The 19,414-nt window shown below is 45.1% G+C and overlaps 1 protein-coding gene across 3 annotated transcripts in view; it reads right to left on the bottom strand.

Moving 5' to 3' along the window:
• CASTOR1 (cytosolic arginine sensor for mTORC1 subunit 1) overlaps positions 1–19,414 on the bottom strand; it is a 74,140-nt gene that overhangs the window by 5,062 nt on the left and 49,664 nt on the right. For all 3 annotated transcript variants that reach the window (XM_030218985.1, XM_030218982.1, XM_030218984.1), the window contains exons 6-8: positions 12,024–12,125; positions 11,625–11,707; positions 7,582–7,676 (exon numbers count right to left, since the gene is read on the bottom strand). In XM_030218985.1, coding sequence (XP_030074845.1) covers positions 7,582–7,676; positions 11,625–11,707; positions 12,024–12,125 — 280 coding nt within the window. The remainder of the gene's footprint in view (positions 1–7,581; positions 7,677–11,624; positions 11,708–12,023; positions 12,126–19,414) is intronic.

Below are 19,414 nucleotides of genomic sequence, written 5' to 3' on the forward strand. Positions count from 1 at the left end.
TTTGTTAGGGCAAGTAAAACTCCCTTGACTTCCAGCACGACCACCAACATGATCTGTACTGTCACTAGATCACAAACGAACCATATAGAGAGCCATCTCCCCCATATTATAAGGCTGGTTGGAAGAATGCATATCCCCATTGCATTAGCAGTGGCATGGCTTTGCTGCCCAGTAGGCACTAAAATACTCCAAATTTCCGGCCCTCCTAAGGCCAGGCAAGAGTGGTTTGGTTGGATCTGAACTTATAGCTGACGCAGGCCTAGTGGGATATCCAAATACAAGGAAATCTTTGCTTAAGCATTTCCCCCCCTACATTAAGCCTGATATTGCTGAGTATTCATGTTGAATGGTCTGGTCTGGAAATGCTAACAGAAACCTTCTGACCATTAATCTAATCAGTTACTACTGTTGGATGTTAAGCATCTGCCTAGGACGCTGTGTTACTACTACTAATTTCTAAAGTGCTACTAGACATACGCAGCGCTGTACACTTGAACATGAAGAGACAGTCCCTGCTCGACAGAGCTTACAATCTAATTAGGACAGACAAACAGGACAAACAAGAGATAAGGGAATATTAAAGTGAGGATGATACTGAACAAGTGAATAAGGGTTAGGAGTTAAAAGCAGGATCAAAAAGGTTCTTGGGTTGTACTTGGTACCGTTTCTCCTGTCCTATTAACGAAAGGTGTTGCTTTTCCTTCTAAAAGTTTTGACTTGTAAACCGCTTTTTGCACCCACTAAAAAGGTGGCATATTAATACTAAAACGGCAAACCGTTTATTACATGTTTCCATAATTATCTGTACCTGGTCAAGAACATTCATCAAAGTCCTTTTGAGAGAAGTTTTCTACAGGGGCTGTGCAGATCAGCATTTGAGATTACACCCATGATTAACAGACATGCCAAGCAGTGTTGCCAGGTGGAAAATTTTTTTCCCACCCAATCCGGCATAAAAACCGCCAAAAACCCGCCCCAAACGCAAACCCCGCCCCTGACACCCCCACCCCCGCGTCATCACCCCCGCCCCCGCCGTCATCAACCCCGCCCCCGCCGGCCCCGCCTCCCCGTCATCGGCCCCGCCTCCCACGTCACTAACCCCGCCCAAAACGTCACTAACCCCGCCCCCCGCGGCCGAAAAAGCCGCCCAAAAAACCGCCCTGAAGCCCAAAAAGCAGCCCAAAAAACCGCAACCCACCGCGGGCAAAAATTTCCCGCGGCGGGTTGCGGAAAACCGCCCATCTGGCAACCCTGATGCCAAGACATAATTCAGTGTTTTGAGTTTCTCTGATATACTACCCTTTCTGTGGTACTGTCAAAGCAGTTTACGTTCATTAAATGCAGCTTCTCTCTCCCTCCCTATTGAGCTCACAATCTTAAGATTTGTACCTGGGGGCTCTCCATTGTCAAGTGCCACAAGGAGCCGCAGTGGGAATCGAACCCGGCTCTCCCAGTTTAAGCAGAGGAAACAAGCAATTTCTCTGGACCTATGTAATTGCTTACTAAAATATGAGCAATGTCTAGTTTCTTTTAAGCCATGCAGCAGATGAGATACGTTCCAGAACACTAAGGCAGTTCAGAGAAGTGAGCAGAGGAGTGGCCTAATAGTGCAGCGGGCTTTGATCCTGGTAACCTGGGTTTGATTCCCACTGCAGCTCCTTGTCATCTTGGGCAAGTCACTTTAACCCTCCATTGTTGCCCCAGGTACAAGAACTTTGATTGTGAGCCCTCTAGGGTCAAATAATTTACCTGCATATAATGTGTACAGCGCTGTGTAGTAGTAGTAGTAGTAAGAAAATAGGCCTAGTGGTTAAACTGGGTTCAAACCCTGCTTCAAACACCAACATTTTCTGTGACCTTAAGCAAGTCACTATTTTCCATTGCATCTCACTTAGACTGTAAGGCTCTTCAGGGTCGGGATATATTGCAGTGAATGTTTAGCTCAAATTAAGTTTCTTTGGTCTATCAATTGAAAGAATACCATTAGAAACCACTCTAAAAATGAATTATGTTTTTAACAAATGTGCTTATGATATATAAATGATGAAAGACGCTCAGAAAAACTCTTGCTAAACCCTGAAGGGAAAAGCCACTTAATGCCGTCATCACACCAAAACGTTCAGTTGCTCCCAATGTAATGGTCAGTGCACTAAATGGCAGAAAATATTCGCCATTACAAAAGGGAAATATTTCACTTATCTGAACACTCTGTTCAGGTCCCCCCTCCCCCGAGACTTTATGATCCACAGATTTCCAGATCTTGAGGTCCCCAGTAAACTGGTAAAGACACAGGTGCCGCACATGTCCAGTAGCTCTGTGACCATGGCAAGTTACTATAGGTTTTTTTGGGGGGGGAGGGGAGAGGGTCTACAGAAAGACACATTTAGTAGTCTTGAAGAGTGGCATGGTGCCATAAGACCAGGAATAATAAAAGTGAAAGTAGTCCTTCATACAGAGGTAACAAAGGTGACTGGAAACTCCAGGCCTGTGTGCTTCACCTCAGCGATGGGAAAAAATAACGGAGACACTACTGAAATAAAGGTTAGTCTGGGAAAGGTTGGGCTTATCAGAAGCAGGTGGTATCGAACAAATTAAATGGATATTTTTCAACTGGCTGACTAGAGAACTAGATCAATCTAGAATGTGGTCAACTTGGATTTTGGCAAAGCTTTTGATGATATTCCTCACCGGATAGTCATGAATAAAACTGAGCAGCCTGAGGATGAGACCCAAGGTGGTGAACTGGATAAGAAACTGGTTGGCTGGCAGAGGGTAGGAACACACGTAATTCACTAGGGACCCTTTTAACAAAGGCACATCAGGGCTTAACGTGGGACGTACTGAGGAGACCCGCGACAGTTTTCCCCCACTCAGTACGCGCTAATCCCACACTGGAAAATATATTTTTATTTTCCAGCACAGGAGGTGTGTCCATGGGCGGACAGTAGGCAGTTACCATGCACTACCCAATTAGTACAGAAGTACCACGGGGGCCCTTACCACCTTCTAAATAAATAGGTGGAGATAAGGGGTCCCGTGGTAATGGGGAAATTATCGCATGGCTATTACAAAAAAAACGTGGCATGGCAGCCATTTAACCACTGCACTAAAAATGGCCACAACAAGCAGAAAACCCACATGCTCACACCAATACTTGGCAAAAGGACCCCTAAGAAAAAAAAAGCAAAGTGAATAGCAAACAGCCTCGGGGATTGATCCTGGGACCAGTTCTATTCAGCATCTGTGAGCAATACCACTGAAGCGTTACAAGATTCAAGAGAGATGGATACTGCTGAGGGAATGGACAACGTGAGGACTGCAGAATGTTTGGCACTTAAGCTTTACTGTAAAACAGGGCAGAGACTGAAAAGAACAGTATGCGATGGGAGGGTGGGGGGAAAACCAAACAGGAGACACCCTTGTGCTGACAGTGCTATTATCTCAAGGTTGGGACATGTGATAAAATGGAGGCCAAAACCAGAGGATTCTGGGCTGCACAGAGGCCTAAGCAGCAGGGGGAAAAAAAAAAAAAAAAAAAGGAAGCAATGATACTTTTGTAGATGTCCATTGGCGAGGCCTCACTTGAAATACTGTTCTCAGTTTTGGAGGCTGTATCTCAGTAAGAAGAGCAATCAAAACAGTGTATAACCTGGACCAGAGGACATAAACAACCAGACCTCAGATATATCCAAGGGAAGAGGAGGGAGCCCCCCCCCCCCCCCCCCAAAAAAAAGCCCACCCCCACAACCACACACGTTTTATTACTTGAATGTATTAAATGCAGAAGAAACAAAGAAAAGGAAACAGCAGAACTCTGTAAACGAGGAAAGTCAGGAGCAATGTCAAAAGAGAGGATCGATACCTAAACTGCCTCGCAAAGAAGGTGGTGGAATTCAGAAAAGGCATGGGATTAAACATTTACACACCAAAAAAAATGAAAGCAAGCACTGAGCGCTTCAGCTCAAAGCAGCAGTGAAATGACTTTCTACTTTTAAAGCGGTGGGTGGATTTGGGAGGGGGGAAGAGAATCTGCTCTGAGAAGCAGTTACAACCCTTACCACCCGTCCGAGCAGAACTGATGCACCATTCAACTGCCGACGGATAAAGACTTTTTGGGGCACTCGATATCTTTTCCCTTGAGAGGATCCTTTTTAATAAATCTGCTTTACTGGGCACCTGAGGTGTAAGCAAACAGCTCTTTTTTTGAGCAAATCATAAATAATAGGGAAAGAATGCATACTGAACCACTGGTTACAACTGTCCCCTCCGACCTTTTGGTATTGGAGGAACAAAACTTCATGCTCTAATGTTGAGAGAGGCTTATGAGGCCAGATTCTCTGCAAAAAGACAAAACCGATTATCTGTATGGGATCCATATTTACAAAACGTATCTTTCAAGGCCTGCAGTCAAGTATTGAATCTCTTACAGGAGATAAAGAAGGTCTGTCAATATTACTTGAGCTCCTGGCTGGGGCTGGGAGGAGTTAATTGTTCTGGTTTAATGACACTAGTTTCTGATGGTTGGGAGGTTATACAAGCAAAGACTCTAGACCAATGTTCTAACTTTATAATACACTAGTAAAAAAGGCCAGTTTCTGCCTGAAATGAAACGGGCGCTAGCAAGTGTTCCCCACTCCTTCCGTTGCTGTCTCCCTCTCTGTCCTCCGAGTCCCACGCCCTCCTGTCGTCGGAGGCGGGCACGGGACTCCCTTCCCCTCCCCTTACGCGACCTATCCCTGGTGGTCTAGAGGTACCTCTTCGGTCGGGGCATGAAAGAAAGAGCCCCCTGTTTCCTGGTCGGAGCGCTGCTGCTAGCTGCCCTGCTGCATCCTGTGCGAGTCCGGCTCTCGGCGTTTCAAAATGGCCACCGAGAGTTGAAGTCTTGCGAGGCTGCTTCAACTCTCGGCAGCCATTTTGAAATGCCGAGAGCCGGACTTACACAGGATGCAGCAGGGCAGCTAGCAGCAGCGTTCCGGCCAGGAAAGCGGGGGCTCTTTCATTCCTGGCCCGAGCGATGAGGTACCTCTAGACCACCAGGGATAGTCGCGTAAGGGGAGGGGATGTGACAGGGGGGAGGGAAGATGATGGGGGAAAGAGGTGTCGACCGGGGGTGGGGCGATAGCGTGAAAGGGGCGGGGTGAGGCCTTGAAATGGGCCTGGGCAAGTGTCCTCGTTTTATGAGGCTGTCTGCAGCGATTCATTGGAAGGGGAGGAGTAGGCTCCGCGTGTTTCCCTACTCCTCCCCATTCGTTCATTTGCGTTATTCTGTATTTGTTCCGCCCTAGACATCATCACGTGTGACGCGAGGGCGGGGCATGGAGACATGGTGAGTGTTGTGGCTTCACCACCATGAACTTACGAACCAGTGTCTGAGTAGCTGCAGTGACGTCAGTGTCTTCAGAACGTTGAGGGTGAGTTTTATTATAGTAGATTACTGAGGTATTGTTTAAGGGGAGGGGAAGGGATGTGTTTGCTTCTATTCAGTTATTTATTTATTTGGATTTTTTTGCTCACACCTTTTTCCAGTAGTAGCTCAAGGTGAGTTACATTCAGGTACACTGGATATTTGTCTGTCCCAGGAGGGCTCACAATCTAAGTTTGTACCTGAGGCAATGGAGGGTTAAGTAACTTGCCCAAGATCACAAGGAACAGAATGGGATTTGAACCGGCCACCTCTGGATTTCAAGACCGGTGCTCTAACCACTAGACCACTCCTCCACTAAAGTAATTCTGTTACTTTAAAAAAAATAATAATTCAATAAAAGATTTTCTAATAACTACACAACTGCCTTAAAAAAAATGAAGTTGGAACGATGCTCTGCTGGATGACCATTCCCCTGCAACCTTCAGTAAGACAGTTCAAGTGCCACTCTCTTCCTGTGACATTAAAAATGGGGGCTACATCAGCCAACAAACGAACAGTCCCCCACCTTTTCAATACTATGATCCCTCCCCCCATTCTCTATTTCAGTAGATGGCACCCTTATCCTCCCTGTCTCATCTGCTCGCAACCTAGGAGTCATCTTTAATGCCTCCCTCTCCTTTTCCGCTAACATACAGCAGACGGCCAAAACCTGTCGCTTCTTTTGTCTACAACATTAGAAAAATTCGCCCCTTCCTCTCTGAATACGCTACCAGAACCCTTATCCAAACCCTTGTCACCTCTCGCTTGGATTATTGCAGTTTGCTTCTCACTGGTCTTCCGCTCAGCCATCTCTCTCCTCTCCAGTCTGTCCAAAATTCTGCAGCACGACCCATTTTCCGCCAAAATCGTTTTACCCACACTAGCCCACTCCTCAAGTCACTTCACTGGCTCCCTGTCCGCTTCCGCATACAGTTCAAAATTCTCGTACTGACCTTTAAATGCATCCATTCTGTAGCCCCCCAGTACCTCTCCTCTCTCATCTCTCCCTACATTCCTCCCCGTAAACTCCGCTCGCTGGACAAATCTCTCTTGTCGTCCCCCTTCTCATCCACTGCTAATTCCAGGCTTCGTTCCTTTTCCCTCGCGGCACCTTATGCCTGGAATGGACTTCCTGAGCCTGTACGTCTAGCTCCATCTCTACCTGTTTTCAAATCTATGCTGAAAACCCACCTTTTCACCACTGCTTTTGGCTCCTAACCACTACTCAATTCCCCTATCCTTGTTCCTTCTCACCCAGTACTTTCCTCACCCTTAATTGTCTTGTCTGTGTTATTTTAGATTGTAAGCTCTATCGAGCAGGGACTGTCTCTCTGTGTCAGGTGTTCAGCGCTGCGTGCGTCTGGTAGCGCTGTACAAATGTTAATAATAATAATAATGATCCACAGATCCTTCAGAAGTATCTGGACTCACAACGTGTTTTACAATGTAATATACAGCGACTTTCTGGCAAACAATTTTCTAAAGATGCCAGGCTCTCTCTGTGCAAGAGGGTGCCAAGAAGAGGCCAGACATTCACTCCACTCTGCATCTTCTGGTTACAGAGAATAACATTTGGAAATATACATTTTGGGGACATGGTTACAAATTTCCAGTGTGATGAAAAGACAAGCACAACTCACTTCTTTCTCAGCAGGTAAAGACACAGGTAAGTAAGAGAGTCCAGAGAAGACACACGCATCCTTCCATGATGAGAGAGAAGGGGCATTCCTGTGTCAAACAATGACTCACTGCTTGCAGACATTACAACATACAGCCTGACCTCTTGAGGTTTTCCACAACTTCCTTCCTTCACATTAAAGGAAACAAAGAGCTTTTCCCTACAACCTACACAGACAGAGCTCAGGCAATGCATTTTTTTAATTTCCTGGCAGGATCATAAATTCCTCTCAGATTGCTCTCTCCCTGGCTGGAATTCCTTATGGGGTGGAAAAGCAAACACGAACTGAATGACTGAGGTCCTAGGAGACGCACAATGGCAGAGATATACAAATCATGCATTTACTTTGTTTCATGGAGATTCCTCTGGCAGGCTGACCCGTGTCTAATAGACAGATGTTCCCACGATGAAGGATGGTATTTGATCAGTGGGAACAGTCATGACATGCCCGTGTTTTATTTAAACAAGCAATATTTGCAACATAACAGCCAGAACTTACCAAGGCATGATCAAAATTAAAAGTACTGATATAATAAGCAGAAATATCTTCCGTCGCCAAGGGTTCAGCAATCTGAGCTACAATTCCACACTCATCTGAAAAATAAAGCCAGACGGTTAGAAACTAAATCAGAGTCTATGACCGTCTCTCACCCCAAGCATGCACGTCTGCATTATAGGATGAATTCTATGGTCACATGCCTCAAACAATATGAAAATAAAAAGAGCAGCCAAGTAGAATTCCAGAAGATTTGTGTTTTAAAACTGCCCTGCTGGAAGGCGATTCAGCAACATTCCTTGGATCTAGTTTCTTACTGTAATTTAAAATAATGTCCACCATCCATCTCATCTACAACCCCCTCTATAAATACCACTCCTCATTCATCATCCTCCCGTCTGCTCAAAAAGGGTAGCTGCAGTTAATACTTTTCCTGCATTTCACTTTTTAATCTGTTTTCCAGCCACAGCTTCGCTTTTTCTTTCTGCAATTGGAATCTTGACAGGCGTGGGAAAAGTTTAATTTCATTTTATTTGGGAGTTATGATGATTCTATCATTTTAGCATGTGATAGATTAAGAAAAATCATAACAGTAATAAATACACAGATTTTTAACACCATCAAATGCCCAAAAGCAGTTTACACTACAGAATGTTATACATATCAAAGATTCCCACAAGAGATGTTGGATCTTACCTGCTAATTTTCTTTCCTGTAGAAGCCCAACCGCTTATATGAGAAACACTTCTTACCCAATTTGTTTTCTTCTTGGTTCTCTACATCCTGGGTAAATGAGTATACACGACCCAAACACCTGGCCTCCTGCCCACCAAGTCTTACATCCAATGTCTGTAAATCTAAGCTACCAAAACTAGAGAGGGTTTTGCCCAAACATCCACCTTCTAGGCATCCACAGTTTTGCTGGACAGTAACCAACTAGAACTGACCTACTTGCTCAATTTCTGTGGCATTATAACAAACCCATTTGGCTGTGCTTCCTTCATCTGCTCTCTTAAATCCTCATCGCCTCTCCCTTTCCCTTTGAAGCCTTTCTGGGAGGCCTCAAACCTGCCTGAACCTGAAGGAGATAGTCTGCTAGGAGACTTAAGTGTTCCCTCCCAAAACTTTCTGCCCTGGGTCCCAATAAGTCGAACTCTTTTCCCTTCTGTCAGCTTCTCTTATCTTGCCAATTTTTGCTATTGTATAATGCAATTTTATTGTAACTTTGTTAGCCACATTGAGCCCGCATAAGCTGGGAAAATGTGGCATACAAGTGGACCAATAAATAAATACATAAAATCTATCACACAAGTATGCTGCAGGATCCCATGGTACATCCATTCCCTGTGACCCACACCACAGATAAGCAGCAGCTTTTCAGTCTACAGACCCAACATCCATGGATTTTTCCTCCAGGAACCATCTAACACCTTTCGAAATCCTACATTAACTGCAGGATTGAATGGTACATCCATTCCCTGTGACCCACACCACAGATAAGCAGCAGCTTTTCAGTCTACAGACCCAACATCCATGGATTTTTCCTCCAGGAACCATCTAACACCTTTCGAAATCCAACTACATTAACTGCCTTGACTGCAGGATCCCATGGTACATCCACTCCCTGTGACCCACACCACAGATAAGCAGTGGCTTTTCAGTCTACAGACCCAACATCATCCATGGATTTTCTTTTCATTCCTCTAAATAGACATTAACTTACTGCTCTTCTCACCTGCAGATTCACTTACACCATGTCATATCTACAAGCTACTCCAGAGTGCCCCTACACACTGGACGTTAATACCCCTTGACCTTCGAGCTTAGCTTTCCTTTAGGAATTTTAAGGCAGCTTTGAACACTTCTTTTCAATAAAGCTTTTACTGTCATGTAAGCTGGACCTGAAGGACCTCTTGATACTGTTTAAGTTGCCTTCATTTTGTAGGTCCTGGGATGCGCTTTTGGTCTTGTCCTCCCGTCCTTTTGTTTTCTTTTATGGTTACGTTTCCCATCCCCTTATCCCTTCTCCCTATTATGCAAACATTTGTAACCTAGCTCCCTTACTTGTCTTTCCATTGTTCTTTATTTTCCTCTCCCTACTATTCTTTTTTACTTTTGCAAATGTTTAGATATTTCTAGATTGTGGTATATTAAATAAAAGTTCAACCTGAACTCAAACTCGAGGACTGGGCCTTTAGTATAAATTCCTCTCTGGCACCATACCAGCTGGTGTTCTGTTGGATCCTACTTGGACCAGGGGCGTAGCTACTATGGGGCCACGGGACCCTCAACCCCCCCTCCCACCGCCAACCCGCCGTCGCCGTCTGCTACCTTTGCTAGCGGGGGACCCCACCCCCCGCCAACCGAAGTCTTCTTTCTTCGTCTGACATCCTGCACATTGTACATGCAGGACGTCAGACTCAGAAACACAACAAAGAAAGAAGACTTCGGCTGGCAGGGGTTGGGGTCCCCCTAGCAGACGGCGGGTTGATGGCAGGAAGAGGGGTTGAGAGGGTCGTCAGCCGGGGGGGGGGGGTCAAAGTTGTTGGTGTTGGCAATGACGGGGCGGGGGAGGGGTGTCGGTGGCTAAAATGTGCCCCCTCACCTCTGGACCCCCCCTCCCGCCGAAGTCTGGCTACGCCCCTGACTTGGACAATAGCAAACTCTTTCGGGGTTCAGAGGTTGCAGGTCCATATCACTCCCCTGAGAACTCAGTTATCATTTCACACACGAGACCCCTGAATGGAGTTCATCTCTCTACTTCTGGGTTATCATGAGAAATACAGAAGCTCACTGTGATCTCTGCTAAGTATCTAGTCACGTCACAGTGTTTTGATGAACACGATAAACAGCAAATGTTACCATTTTGTAAACATTAAGTTACATAAGTATTGCCACAAGGGGACAGACCAAAGGTCCATCAAGCCCAGCATCCTGTTTCCAAGAGTGACCAATCCAGGTCACAAATACCTGGCAAGATCCCGAAAAAAGTTTATGCTGCTTATCCCAGAAATAAAGCAGTGGATTTTCCCCAAGTCAATTTAATAATGGTCTATGGACTTTTCCTTTAGGAAGCTAGCCAGACCTTTTTTTAAACCCCGCCAAGCCAATCGCCTTTACCACATTCTCTGGCAATGAATTCCAGAGTTTAATTGCAGGTTGAGTGAAGAAAAATTTTCTCCGATTCGTATTAAATTTACTACTTTGTAGCTTCATCACATGCCCCCTAGTCCATTATAAGGTTGCTGCTTAGAAATTCACATGTAAATCACCGGGCACACTCCAATAAGAACTGACTACAACGTCCAGCTGATCCGTGATACAGATTAGTTGCATTCTTGCTAATGTATAGTTTTCCTTACCGCATTTTCCCCATATGCTTTTTCCTAACTTTAATGCTCCAACTGTTCTCTTTCCTTCTTTCTATTGATTTTGCCTTATTTGACATTTAGAGTTGTATCAGTAGAGAAAGATTAAACACATGTAAGCAAGAGATACAGGAAGCACTGGGTGAATTACACTGTACAACAACATGCCACAAAAGTCACTCCTCAGTAACTGATGCCCCCTCCTCATTCCTCTTTCAGCTCTTATCTATAGTTTGTGGGTAAGAAGGATGCAGTGGGGCCTGATTCTTCTACAGCTTATGCAGTGTGATTGTTGTGTTAGTCAAATTTAAAGGTAATAAATAAAAACAAAGAAAATAAGGCGATACATTTTTATTGGACTAAATACAGGACCACAGAGGTGGAGAAACTGCATCCGATGAAGGAGCAACTCAACAAAAGCCAAGCAGCGTGATCAACTTCAACTTTTCTTGGAAGAGCCGTGTTGACCATGCTACTTGTCTTTTGTTGAGTTGACTAAATACAATTGGACATCATCGTCTTTTGCTCATACCTGGCCTGAAGGTGGTGCTTCTGCCTTCAAACCTCGTCAAAAAAACGTATTACGTTAGTCCAATGAACAAAAGATCATCATCTTATTTTCCTCCTGTTGGCGTAGCTGTCATAAGAACAGTTTTCTCTGTGAAAAGGAATACTTACCAAATCCCAAGGGCTGCCCGCCGATCCTCACCATGTGCCAGAGCTCCTCAGAGGAGCTGGTCAGGAGGAGATCACTGGGAAATCTTAAAGCAAGAAATATGTGGTAACTAAACATGAGCAAAAGATCCTCCCAGAAAGAAATGATTTAGCTCTGCATAACCATAAAAATATCACGCAGTCTCCCTGAAAGAAGGGCTGTACTTCTTACACAGAAAACACAGTCAAAGTGTTGTATGAGCTACAGAACATTTATCAAGATAGTTGGGCAGAAATGGTAATGAGCGTTTAATGATGCAAGTTTTTTCTTTGGTTTTTTTTTTGGTGGGGAGAGGAGGTCTGTGGGAGGGAACAGGTATGGTTACACAAGCACTTCAGGTTAAGCAAGCAGTTTATACTCACTTCTTCTGGGTCTCTGTGTCCATAACGATGGAGATATAGCCCTCGATCAAAGAGAAGGCAAAGAACTGGATGGAGTTACGGTCGTGGCCATCTTTTGGAGTGCTGGAACAGATCAAAGAGAGGTTGCGTCACTGGGAAAATGCTGCCAGGAGGCTTAAAACCAGCAAGGAACTAACTAAGGTGGTATCTTTATGGTTTGTTTTTTCTTCCTACACTAGGATCAGGTACCATTTACCATCTCCCTATGCATATTTATTAGGATTTATTTACTGCCTTTTTGAAGGGATTCACTCTATCTACTTATTTCTATAGCGCTACAAGGCATACGCAGCGCTGTACACCATACACAGAAGACAGTCCCTGCTCAAAGAGCTTACAATCTAGATAAGACAGGTAAAATGACAGAATAATTAAGGGTAAGGGAATAAAGAGGTGAGGACAAAGGACAGGGTAAGTGAGTTAAGAGTCAAAAGCAGTGGTAAAAAGAGGTGGGGTTTGAGTTTGGATTTGAAAACGGCTAAAGACGAGGCTACACGTACAGGCTCCCAAAGTCCATTCCAGGCGTGAGGTGCAGCGAGAGAAAAGGAACGGAGTCTTGAATTAGCAGTAGAGGAAAAAGGGACGGACAAGAGAGATTTATCAACAGAACGGAGCACTCGAGGGGGAAGGTAGGGGGAGACAAGAGTGGAGAGGTACTGGGGAGCGGCAGAGTGAATGCACTTATAGGTCAATAAAAGAAGTTTGAATTGAATATGGAAACAGATAGGGAGCCAGTGAAGTGAATTAAGGAGAGGGCTAATTTGGGCATAGCGACTTTGGTGGAAAATGAGTTGCGCAGCAGAGTTTTGGATTGATTGAAGAGGAGAGAGATGGCTAAGAGGGAGGCCGGTGAGTAGTAGGTTACAATAATCAGGACGGGAGGTGATAAATAGTGTGGATAAGGGTTTTGGTAGAGTGCTCAAGGCGGGGCATAGCAAGACTAAGTCAAACATGAGCAACAGACAATTACAGCAGTAAAATTACTCAGACAATACAAAATATGGCATAGGATATTACTTACAAATGTATATGAAACCTAAAGTGGCTCGATAACACCTCAAAATCATTTCCCTTCCAGTCTTCCAGACACAGCAATCATCGGGAATGAACACTTTTACCCCTCATCCTGAATCGTGCTTTTTGTCACTCTTCTAAATGTTAATTTTTTTTTTAAACTTTTACTCATGCTTTGCTGATATTTCCCATTTGTCTGGTCTAACAACTAGAATCAAATGAGACAGGGCAACCTTGTTGCAAGCAGCTGCTACAGTTACACACTGTAGCAGAGAAAGAGTTAAAAAAAGGAGGCGGCCTGTAAGAGAACACATGATATTGATACAGATGACTGACTCTGGCTGAGCATAAAACCAAAAAGGAAGATGAAGAAATACCGGGCTGTACACTCAAAAAGTATGTGGATATTGGCATCAACGGCTAAGTGGCAGGTCAAGTACCCTGACTGAGCACGCTGTCTGTGCACGGACGCATGATGCTGTGTTTCATTTTGTATCAGAGCCCAAGGAGACGTTAATTCCTAAGAAACCACATCACACCCTCTGATGAAGTAGTGACTCAACTAAACACGCTTGACGTTTTTAAGGAAACTGCAAATATTTAGATACCAAAATAAAAATGTTAACATTTTAAACTCTTCCAAAATTTCATTTGGGAAAACACAAACTGTGACACTCCTTACAGAAAGGTTATTCCAGCTGGCTTTCAGTTAAATATTCTGTCCCTTGGGGCCACAGAAGCTTCCCACGTCCCCTCCCTCTCTTTTGCCTAAGAATCAAAGTGGTTGGGGGGGGGGCGGGGGGAAGAAGATTTCCCTTTTGTTTTAGTCATACTATTTGTAAAACTGCCAAGTGGACTCATGCGATATTGATGATCTATCCAGGCACCTATAAATAAAATAACCCCCCCCCCCTCCCCTCGGGCCAAAACCAATGTGTTATGCAAAACAGCCAGGAAGTATCAAGCTGGCTGTTTTGCAAAATTCTGTGCTACTTGGGGCACCTCTTTGATGTTATTGGGGGACTTATGGACTAGTATTTCACTCTCAGGGAAGATTTCATTGTATAAGATGGGGGGGGGGGGGGGCACACCATCTTATGTGGTTTGTTAGGAACAGGGGCATAGCTACGAGGGGCAACCGTTGGCCTGGGCCACCCGCAAATATCATCCAGACCCTGGTTTGGCTGGCGGGGTCCTCAACCCCCGCCAGCCAAAGCCTTCTTCAGTGTCTGTCTCGGGCATGGGCTGTGTTTGCTGCCTGCCCCTGCTCTTCTTTCTTCTTGCTCCTCCTGTGCACGCTGACACTGAGCGTCAGCGTGCACAAGAGGAGCAAGAAGAAAGAAGAGCAGGCAGAGAACGCGGCTGGAGCTGGAGACCGCTGAGCGTCAGCGTGCACAAGAGGAGCAAGAAGAAAGAAGAGCAGGGGGCAGGCAGCAAATGCGGCTGCACTAGAGACTGGTGCTGAAGAAGGCTTCGGCTGGCAGGGGTTGGGGACCCCTGCCAGCAAAGGTATTGGTTTGCGAGGGCAGGAGGCGAGGCACTCAAAATGTGCCCACAACCTCAGTCTCTGGCCCCCTCCCACCGTGAGGTCTGGTTACACCCCTGGTTGGGAAGTTTTATGGTTTTAATTAAAAATAATAAAAAAATCATGAAGTGTCAAGGACACAATTTAGGGGTCCTTTTACTAAGATGCGCTAACAGATCTAACGCATGCTAACGATTAGCGTCCGCTAAATACCTTGCGGCCCATTATATTCCTATGGGCTGCTTACGCACCTTAGTGAAAACAGCCCTTGATGTTTAATATTAATATGCTGCTTTGAGTAAATATCACGTTACATAAATCCAGTTAACACATCTTTGAAGTTGCTTTTACAATAACCACATCTTAACACACACTTGCAGTCATGTGTTTTGCCCTTTCTAAACTTGTCTAATATACATTTTAAAAAAAAAAAGTTTTTTTATTCTGCCAAGCCAAACAGATTGTTCAGGGTGAATTACAGCTAAAACAAAACAGTAAGCTCTGGGAAGCAGGGACTTACCATTTTAAATTAAAAAAAAAAAGTTTTGCAAAATAAAATGTATAAATTGATTACCGATGAGGTTGTATCCTCATTTCAATTTTACCTGTAAATTCCTGGTTACTGGTCAGCCTCTTATTACAAAGTCTGATTGTGTCCGACGACCTTAAAGCTTTCAAACAGGTAGAAAAAGTGACGGTCAAAGCCAGAAGGATGCTCGGGTGCATAAAGAGAGGCATAACCAGCAGGAAAAAGGCGGTGATAGTGCCGTTGTGTAAGTCTCTGGTGAGGCCTCATTTGGAGTACTGCGTGCAGTTCTGGAGACTGCACCTACGGAAAGATATAAACAGGATGCAGTCGGTCCAGAGGGCGGCTACGAAATTAGTAAGTGGTCTTGAATGCAAAAATTATAGGGACAGGCTTATGAACCTCAACATGTATACGCTGGAAGAGAGGAGGGAGAGAGGAGACATGACAGAAACGTTTAAATATCTCAAGGGCATTTATGTACAGAAAGAGAGCCTTTTTCAAATGAAGGAGAGCTCTGGAACGAGGGGGGCATATAACGAAGTTAAGAGGAAATAGGCTTAGGAGTAATCTAAGGAAGTATTATTTCACAAAAAGGGTGGTGGAGGCGTGGAATGGCCTCCCGGTGGAGGTGTGGAGTCGAGGACTGTTCCAGAATTTTAAAAGGCATGGGATAAGCATGTGGGATCGCTTAGGAACAGGAATAATTAGGGGTTACAGAGGGTGGGCAGACTGGATGGGTCATATGGCCTTCTGCCGTCATGTTTCTAAGTCAATTAGAACTTTTAGGGAGTGAACGACTGATAAAACGCTGAGAAACAGAATAAAATTGAATGGCCTCGTGTGCATCTGTACAGCTCAGTGTGATTAGTAATAGTTATAATGCTGATATTCACATTTAAATGACTGGAAAAAAAAAAAAAAAGAGACTCAGCCCATCTTGTCTAATGTTATCTGGTATAAATTTACATATTTACAAAACTTTATTGCTGGCTTGATTTCAAACATACTGTCTAAACAAGGACATCATATCAAATTGCAAACCTCGACTTATTCAAAAATGTACACAAGTATAAAAATTTACCAAAACCACCATGCTATCCTCTGTGCCTCAGGGATCTCCAGTATATACCAAATACCTGTACTGATTTACTACAGAAGCAGGCTTTTGCAAAATCATAAATGCTCATGCAGTGATGTCTCTCTTGGAAGAAGATTGCAAAACTGCAGAACTAACTCCAGAGCATCACCCTCAGATCTGTTTTACAGACAGTAGAAACACAATTCTTCCTGCAATCTCCATATAAAAACCCAGTCAACTGAGCCCTAGTAGCAAACATTTACAGCGGGTGGGGGAGGGGTGACATAATCTTAGCTTTCCAAGTTGAGCTGCTATATATGATCTAGAAATTTCTAACACCTTCTAGAGATTAGGGCCGCTGAGAGGGGGGGGCCTGGCACCAGGGTCTCTCTCCTCCTGCTCCCAGGCTGCCGGTGCTGCAGTCTCCGGTCTCACCCCGCCTACCCTTGGCTCCGTCGACAGCCCCCCTCTGTCCACCACCGGGCCACCTGCATTCAAATCATCAGCGCCTCACCTCCCTTTGGGCCCTCCCTCACTGTGTCCCGCCCTCATCTGATGTAACTTCCTGTTTCCGCGTGGGCGGGACACAGTGAGGGAGGGCCCCGAAGGGAGGCTATCTGCTGCTTTCACAAGGAGGTGAGGCGCTGCCAATTTGAATGCAGGGGGCCTGGTAGCGGACGGAAGGGGGCTGTCAACGGGGCTGGAGGTGGGCGGGTGGAGACCGGGGACTGCGGTGACGGTGGTAGCAATTGGGGGGGGGGGGGGACCCCGGGCCCAGCTCAGTCTCTCGGTGGCCCTGCTAGAGATCACATGGTCAGAACCAGCTTGAACCCCTGACCGCATCTCCTCCTGAACCACAGCCCAGTTCTTTCATCACTAGGCAGCAACTCCAGGTAATGAAGGCGAGAATAAAGCAAATTTCTCAATATTACCACAGTTTGACAACCCTTTGCACTTTCAAAGTTTAGGATACATTAGGGGATGTCTAGAAATACTCCAAATTCTTAATAATCCTCTTTTTTCCACCTGCATTGGGGTCTAATGTGTTCTGAGAATGGGAGAATTTTGGACTACATCACTGGGAACAGATTTTTTTTTTTAATGAAGATCACGTAGAAACATTCGTTACTTTGGTCACACTTACGGTCTATTCCCCATCATATCTTTGCAGATCAGCAGATAATATCCCTCTTAGAGAGGAGAAGTACTAAGGCAAGATTGATTCATAAGAGAAGCGTGTTGGAGGACTTAAGGAATAATATGGGATCTGAGGGCTTATTTCAGCCATTTATAATTAACTTAGAAAATTGGCTTCCTGGGTTCTTAACGGGGTAGGTGAGAGGTGGATCTCGGTGACCTAAGACAACAGGAAGAGACCTTGGACAAGTGCCCTATGGCCAGTGCATTTTTTTCTAGCGAAAAAGGTGCCGGTACTCAAATGCTGGGCCACCCTTCAGGGATGGAGTGATCACTGAGAGACCCACCCCACAATAGCCAGGAACCCCCCGCAACCAGTCACAGAATCTATTACAAGGCAGAATTGCTGTGTAGAGCCTGAGCTCTTTCATTAAACTTGGGGACTATGGGTCAATTTTAGCAGATAATGGAAAAGCTGCCAGTACTCAGTACCCCCTCAAAATAAAGCCCTGCCTATGGCAGTTAATATACAAGCCTAACAACAGCTCTCTTAAATACACCTTACGGTTATTTTCAAAAGGTCTTAAAAACTTATTTGTTCATTTCTTAATGTTATGTTTTCTAACAACTTGGATTTTTAAAAATTGAGATTAGATTATTGATCTTAATGTAATTCTATCCGGTTGGGATCTCTCTTTCCTCTGTCATCCACTTTGAATCGCAAGTTAGAAGCGGAATAGAAATCACAGAATAGAACAGTGTCAAGGTCCTTTATAGGTAGAGTTTGACACTGGATATGTTGCATAAATTTTTCAAAACTGTTGTGCCTTACTCTTGAAAGAAATGTGGGGAAAGGATAGCCATAGAGCATATTTGGTGGCGTTGTATTAAAATAAGAGGCATATTGCAGAACCCTAGCATAAAAATTGCAGCCCTAGAAGGAATGGTGGAAGATTCCATGGCAGTGGCGTAGCAAGGTCGGTTGCCACCTAGGGCAGATCGCTGCTGCACCCCCCCCCCCCCCCCCCGGATGCAGCGGCATCCGTCCCCCCCCCCCCCGGCACAATGACACCCCCCTCCCTGGGTGCATTCTTGGCTGTTGAAGGGTGCAGAGAGCAGCTGCGTGCCTGTCGGCTCCACTGGCTCCCTGTGTCCCGGAACAGGAAGTAACCTGTTCCGAGGCAGAGGGAGCCAGCGGAGCCGACAGGTGCGTGGCTGCTCTCTGTATCCTCCAGCAATGTGCACCCGGGCCGGACCGCCCCCACTGCCCTACCCTTCCTACGCCACTGTTCCATGGGATCTGGGTGTGGTTTTTTTTTTGTGGGGGGGGGGGGGGTTGGCAAACTGATTCCGGGTCCCCCCCCCCCCCCCAAAAAAAAGTTTTTCTTTAAGGAAAGAATGCACCCAAAGCAAAACAATTACACAGAGCAGGATTATGATCTATATACAATTTACTCACTGAAATACAATTTAACATGTCTATGGTTTTCTGGCCAACCCCCATCCTGACCTCATTCCCAAGACCAAACTTTAGTTCCAGACTTGGGTTCTTATCCAAGTCTGGAAAAATTATGATGCAATGCATGTTCAAGTGTAAGGGAGCATAGACCATTTAAAATCCAGACACAAGTGTGATTGAGCATCGCTGTCTGAACTGGTTTCCAAATCTTGTGGAACGTTCTGCATTACAGAGGCATTGTCGTTGACGATACATTGAAACCCTCTGCTCAGTGTGCATCGGCAGCTAAGAAAGCAAATAGAATGTTGGGTATTAGAAAAGGAATGGAAAACAAAAATGAGGACATTATAATGCCTTTGTATCGCTCCATGGTGCGACCAAACCTCGAATAGTGTGTTCAATTCCGGTCGCTGCATCTCAAAAAAAAAAAAAAAAAGATATAGTGGCATTAGAAAAGGTACAAAGAAGGGCGACGAAAATGATAAAGGGGATGGGAAGATTTCCCTATGAGGAAAGGGTGAAGTGGCTAGGGCTCTTCAGCTTGGAGAAAAGACTGCTGAGGGGAGATATGATACAGGTCTATAAAACACTGAGTAGAGTGGAACAGGCA

Source organism: Microcaecilia unicolor, chromosome 11 (assembly GCF_901765095.1).
Source record: "Microcaecilia unicolor chromosome 11, aMicUni1.1, whole genome shotgun sequence".
Taxonomy (NCBI): domain Eukaryota; kingdom Metazoa; phylum Chordata; class Amphibia; order Gymnophiona; family Siphonopidae; genus Microcaecilia; species Microcaecilia unicolor.